The 6158-nt window shown below is 42.1% G+C and overlaps 1 protein-coding gene across 2 annotated transcripts; it reads left to right on the forward strand.

Moving 5' to 3' along the window:
• Positions 1–240: 240 nt before the first annotated feature.
• On the forward strand, positions 241–5868 carry josd1 (Josephin domain containing 1). Of its 2 annotated transcripts, none has more exons than XM_072668179.1 (5): positions 241–314; positions 852–1556; positions 2973–3101; positions 3191–3385; positions 5548–5868. In XM_072668179.1, the coding sequence occupies exons 2-5, from the start codon at positions 1264–1266 to the stop codon at positions 5648–5650; spliced, it is 720 nt and encodes a 239-aa protein (XP_072524280.1). In that variant the 5' UTR covers positions 241–314; positions 852–1263; the 3' UTR covers positions 5651–5868. The 2 variants fall into 2 exon arrangements, with proteins under 2 accessions (XP_072524280.1, XP_072524279.1); XM_072668178.1 differs by having other exon boundaries at positions 255–366.
• Positions 5869–6158: the final 290 nt, after the last annotated feature.

Here is a 6158-nt window from a genome sequence, read left to right on the forward strand (position 1 = left end):
ACATATCTATGTATATATCTATATATCTATATATATATATATTTTTTTTTTTTTTTTTTGGGACATTGTCTGTATTTATATAATATATATGTATATTAAATATATATATATTTAAAAGTGAGGCACAAAAATCCCGCTCAGTCTGAAGCTGGTGCTGGGGGGAGATGGGGAGGGGCTACCATACACACATTGTTCATGACGTAATTCGACAAGGCAGCAAAAAGCAGATGACGTCGTGCGCATGCTCATGTTGAAACAGGGAGCTATAAGGAAAAGTGCGAGAAACAAAGGAATAAACAAGCCGAGGAAGAGAGGTAAAAACAGCAGGTCTGCAACTGGGGAACAGCTCAAAGTCCACAGAATCGTGTAAGGTCCGGGGTTTGCGGGGAGAAGGCTTAATTCCGTGTTTCCTGTTTGCTGCTTTTTGGAGTAAATAAAGCCAAACGGCAGCGCGTAGCTGGAGTCAACTGACAACAGTATTATAGAGAGCGGTGGTTTAGACTGCTGTGCTGGATAAAGTGCCCTGTAGCTCCTCTCACTAATACCTAAAGTGATTCAAAGAAGTCTCTGATAAACGCTCTGTGATGCGTTTGCTTCTGGTTTCCTACCGTGTCCACAGACCCAGTGTGTACCCAGACAGCAGGAAGTTTTGGGCCACTGTGTTGACAGCTGTGTAATTAAGCTGAGGAGACAATTAATGCTCATTAGTGCATTCCCCTTCATTACAGTATCTCTGATCTTCAGCAAAGCAAGCAGTATTCACTGTGGATTTCCTTGCATTATGATGTGAAGTGTCCCATTTGAACCCTTACTAAATCCAAGTGTTCATCTCTATTTCCTTCTCCTTCAAGACTGTGCAAGGTGATTCCTACACGACTGCAGTGTCTTTCCTACCCACACAGAAGCTGAGGAGATTCCCACCGTCACCTGGATGTGTTACGCTGGGTATCTCGCTCTGTCTGATCTGAATCATCATCATGGAAAGAACTGCTTTGTGCTAGTGACGACTTTGGTCTTCAGCAGATCTACCCGAGCAATCCATATGGAGAACCTAGAAAAGGGATACGAGTGCTGATCTGAAGAACCCTCCGCTCCTCAACCATTGGCTGAAATTTCCCTTATTTTCACCCATACACTCTCAATAGATACTTTGAGGTGGCTTCCCATCTCTCACTATAGCTACCTTCCCCTCCCCTTGCCACACGCTTGAAGCAACTGGGTGGCTGCTGTGGAGATGACCGTGGTGTTGTAGGAGCAGCAGGGATGGGGAGTACTCCATGTTCTGGTAAGGGGAGGGGGGTAGGAGGTTTTCAGGAGCTGGGCTGTATGCCATGGAAGGTGAGCAAGCAGAAAGGTGAGGCTGCTGGAGGTGGAGGTGGAAGTGGCCCCGAGGCGGATGAAGGGCCGAATGCCAGAATAACTCCTCCGGCTTCGCGGCCCCCTGTCATCTACCATGAGAAGCAGCGCCGAGAGTTGTGTGCTCTTCACGCACTAAATAATGTCTTCCAGGATGGTGCTGCCTTCAGCAGAGATGCACTTCAAGATATCTACCAGAGGTCAGTGATTCATGGTCATACTGTTTGTTTTTTAAGAAAATAAGGATGAGCTGAGCCTTGTTTAGAGCGGGCAGCTTACTGCTGATGTATGTGCAGAACTGTGAAAATGTCTGGGCACGTGGTCCTGAAAGTGAGAAGGGCAGTCTGCAGTTTTATTTTGTCTTAAGCCAATGTAGAATTTTCACATGAGCCAAAAGAATATGGGCTATGTAAGACTAAAGGAACCTTAAATGTACATACAATGACGTTATTGTATGTAAATCTGTATGTAAAATATGTATACCTTTATTGCATAGGTTGGCTTTAGTGAGAAGACTGACTCACTATACGCCAAAATGTATTCTCTGGATTCTAGCAAATAATGACAGGAATCTAGTTTAAAACGTGCTCTGATTTTACTCAGTGCAAGAGCGAGGATAACAGTCTTCAGGAAAATGAAGAGTGAGTCTGAATCTGTGGAGGCTATAGAATAATTTTCTCACAGGAAGTGGTTCCTGGCTGCAAAGCGTTTGAAAATGTCTGTCTCAGGCATCTGAGAAAGTTCTGTGTGAAACTACATCTGCTAGTTATTTGGACAGGCAGCATTTCTTTAAAAATATAGACAGATTATATGAAGATATATTAATAAAGAATACACTGTGATTGTTGTCTCAACATGGCCATCCAGTATTTACAGTCTGCATCCAGTACCTAGTTTATGTATGTATCAGTTCTTCATTACAGTGAATCAGGTGAGCTGCTGGTGAACCAAAAAAATCCATACAGTGGCTTTTCACAGAGAAGTCTGTTGTTCTAACTGTTAAGCAACATATTCAGACTACTGACTACTATATGCATGGTCATAGTAAGGTTTATAGTAATGTTCTTTGTATACGTAGATATACACGGCCTGCTGAGATTAGCCGTTCTGAACACTGTTCTGACTGCCTATGACATTTGCAAAGTATTGTGTGTGTGTGTGTGTGTGTGTGTGTATGTGTATATATATATATATATATATATATATATATATATATATATATTTCATTAAAGATCAATCAGTGAATCTTAGGCTGGACAATGTAATTTAAATCACAAGTATTTCTAGAAAACTGATCAACTGCATGTTTCACCACAAAGGGAGGGACAATCCATTGTAATCAGCTTTATAAAGTAGGATTACTTTATTAACCACTGGTTCTTTATCTCCATTCCAACCAGTCAGATGTCAAAAATTTAGAAATTTCTACAAATATTATCTTCACATATTTTGTGCATCTAAAGCATGTTTACTGCACCTGCGGCCAGCTGAACTAGACTGTCACCAATACAGATTAAACATGCAAACGCAGTAACTCCCATTATTTCTCCTCAACATTTGCATCCTAGCCATGATTGTGCTGTGTTGGAGTAAATGTGTTTCTTCTTTATTCACAGACTCTCCCCCAGCACTTTGGTAACGCCTCACAAGAAGAGCATGCTGGGTAACGGCAACTATGATGTCAACGTCATCATGGCTGCGTTGCAGACCCGTGGGTTTGAAGCAGTCTGGTGGGACAAAAGAAGGTATTTCCTTCTGTCGGGACTGAGTTCTAATCTTTGGAGTTTCTGTCTGCTTCTGGACGTCACAACTCAAATGTGTTGTTGGTTCGCAGGGATGTTTGCAGCATTGCACTGCCAAACGTGACTGGCTTCATTTTGAACGTGCCATCCAATCTGCGCTGGGGTCCTCTGCGTCTGCCACTCAAGCGGCAGCACTGGATAGGAGTGAAGGAGGTGGGCGGAGTTTACTACAACTTGGACTCAAAACTGCGGAGTCCTCATGCCATCGGAACAGCTGATGAACTCAGGTATTTAAAAAGTTATTGGAAAAATTAAGATGTAATCTAAAAGCTCGTTAATGCTTGTTACATATGAAGCTTTTATGGATACGGACAGAATGGAGTAGTACCGCTGGAAATTGTGGGGGCAGCATAGCCAATAGTTCAAGCGAAACGCGACCACAGAACGTTTACACCATCGCCGTGATTGTTGTTGTCAGAAACTTTTGACCTAGAACTGCCCTCTAGTCGATGTATTGCTCAACATCCATGCCGGCGTAAAGGACGCATTGCTGGGTGGGGGCGATTATATTGTTTAAAACAGTTTTATTTTTTTTGTATGGAAAGGGAGTATAAATGTGCCTTAGTGGTATTGGTTTGAGTACCTTGTGGGGAAACTCACAGCAAAGCTCTCAGAGCTTGCTTTCATATTCAGTGTGCTAGTTTACTAGAATTAGAAACACACTTTATCGCCACTGCACAGCAGTACAACAGATTTCAACTTCCACATTTAACCCATTTGTGTCAGTGAACACATTCCCACTCACACACTAGTGAATTGGGGAAGTGAGAACACTCACTCGAAGCGGTGGCCAGCCACCTCGGAGTCTGGGTAACTTGTTTAGGGAGAAGAAAGCACTTTTCCTTTGCTCCCTACACTTCCTGACAGTTTGGGGGATTGAACCAACGACCTCCCAGTCTCAAGCCGACCTCCACTTTTAGGCCGACTACCTGGGTTAAAATCCAGGGTTGACTACGACCAACGGCATAATGCTCTGTAAGTTAGAGGGGGTGTAAAGTTCCCGGGAATCAAGAGCATTTGGGAATTAATTGCTGGTATTATTCAAGTAAATATGACTAATTACGTCTCTCAAATTCTTATAGACTTATCACCACGTAGAACAAGCCGTCATTTTATTCACTATGTTAAGCCTGTAACAATCAGTAGCAACTGGAAAATGCAAGAAACCAACAACTAACCTGTCTGTACTTTATTGAAAATAAGAGTCAACATTGTTAAAAAGGCATGTCACTCTCCCTGACTTTGCTCTAAACACACAGCCAGTTACATTTGATCAAACTAATGAACTGCTGCTGCTGCTTCTTGAAGCTCCCAAAACGATCACTAAAAGCAGTTCAGAGCTGTTTCTGAAAGTTTGGTGTGTTTAGGTGAGGCTGTGGTTAGTTTCTAGTTCCACATTAGGATCTGTATTCACCTCTTTCATATTTGCATGGTAAGATGCTTCCATTGCTGCTCATATTGCATTGCTCAGAGCCAGCTGATGCAGGTAACATATGTCTGCGCAAATAACACGTACAGACATGGAGACTCTGTATAGAGGAAATGTTTTAAACACATCGTACATAATTAAAACTGTTCTCTACCAATCCTTAAGTCTATAAATATAACATTATGGCAAGACTTTTTAAGCATCTGTACAGTACAAAATCAGCTTTATTCATACTTCCACTCCAGGTCAGAACACTCTTACTGCACTATGCAAGTTTGGTGGAGTGTGCTTGAGAGTGTGCCTTTTGCAAGAACTGCTTAACCTGAGTCATACTTGTGCAGAATCCTGTAATGTTACTCTAGCACTTCAGTCCACATGCTTCTTTAATTTCAGATAACGGTTCTGTATCTCCCAGCTTGTCCAGTAATGTGTGTTATGTGTAGAGCTCCAATTATGTATTTATGACAGTGGTGCCAAAGTGAATTACACTCCGACACTGCGGGGGGAAAGGGCTGTAGCAAAAAATACCAGATTTCACATAATGCTGCTTTAAGGTGTAGTGTCACTCTACTACTTGCTGTGTTACCAGAACATTGATTACTGGTATTAAAGCATATGATGTTAAAGCAACACTATGTAGCATTTCTTTAAACGAACAGCTTCAAAATCATACTGAAGTCATATTTATGTTAAATTCTTACTCTGCCGCCGCCGTCTACACGCTTCTGTCACTTTCAGTGACTGTTCTGTATCCCTCAGCTCGTCCAGAAAATTGTGTCCTTTAGGGGTGGCTCAAAGCGCAAATTATACTTCCTAACTGTAAGTGGAGCCCAGGAGCAAGAAATGCCATTTTTCCATAGTGTTGCTTTAAATGTTTGTATTGACCACATTAATCACATTTCACTTCAGTGTCAGTTCTCCATGTGTAGCCCATGTTCTTTTGTATTGATGATGTTCCAGGAAGTTCTTGCGTCACCAGCTTCGAGGGAAGAACTGTGAACTCCTGTTGGTTGTGCCCGAGGAGGTGGAAGCCCACCAGACATGGAGGTCTGACAACATTTGAATCTGTCTGATCGCTTTTTTGGATTCTTCAGCTCGTGCTAAGGAGGGAATGTAAGGTTCAATCAGGGAACCATATAAGAGCAAATGGAGCTGCACCCAAGCAGTCATGAAAGCACACACAAAGCCAGACTTTTTGTTTACTTACACACACACACACACACACACACACACACACACACACACACACACACACACACACACACACACACACACACATACGTACATACATACATACATACATACATACATACATATACAGATACACACCCACTCACTAACTCGCAAAGAAACACAAAATGCTGGACTAAAATGGCTAAGGACATCAACACACAGGGATCTCACGTTGTAACACTACTCTGTCCTATGAGAACTTCGTTGAGTCGTTTGGGATTCTGATGCATTTTTTGTTTTCTATGTAAACAGTTCATTTTGTTTCATACTGTTTCCAGTCTCAAGAAGAGATGTAAGAAACGATCAGTAATGCATTCTCTGTGTACATCACCAGTCCA

This window comes from Salminus brasiliensis, chromosome 22, assembly GCF_030463535.1.
Source record: "Salminus brasiliensis chromosome 22, fSalBra1.hap2, whole genome shotgun sequence".
Taxonomy (NCBI): domain Eukaryota; kingdom Metazoa; phylum Chordata; class Actinopteri; order Characiformes; family Bryconidae; genus Salminus; species Salminus brasiliensis.

What these genes read in the sequence shown, in the direction of transcription:
- josd1 (XM_072668179.1), top strand. Translation starts at nt 1,264, where the DNA reads ATGGGGAGTACTCCATGTTCTGGTAAGGGGAGGGGGGTAGGAGGTTTT. An exon ending in CTTCAAGATATCTACCAGAG is followed by an intron (nt 1,557 to 2,972) that starts GTCAGTGATTCA and finishes CTTTATTCACAG; the next exon opens with ACTCTCCCCCAGCACTTTGG. An exon ending in GGAACAGCTGATGAACTCAG is followed by an intron (nt 3,386 to 5,547) that starts GTATTTAAAAAG and finishes ATGATGTTCCAG; the next exon opens with GAAGTTCTTGCGTCACCAGC.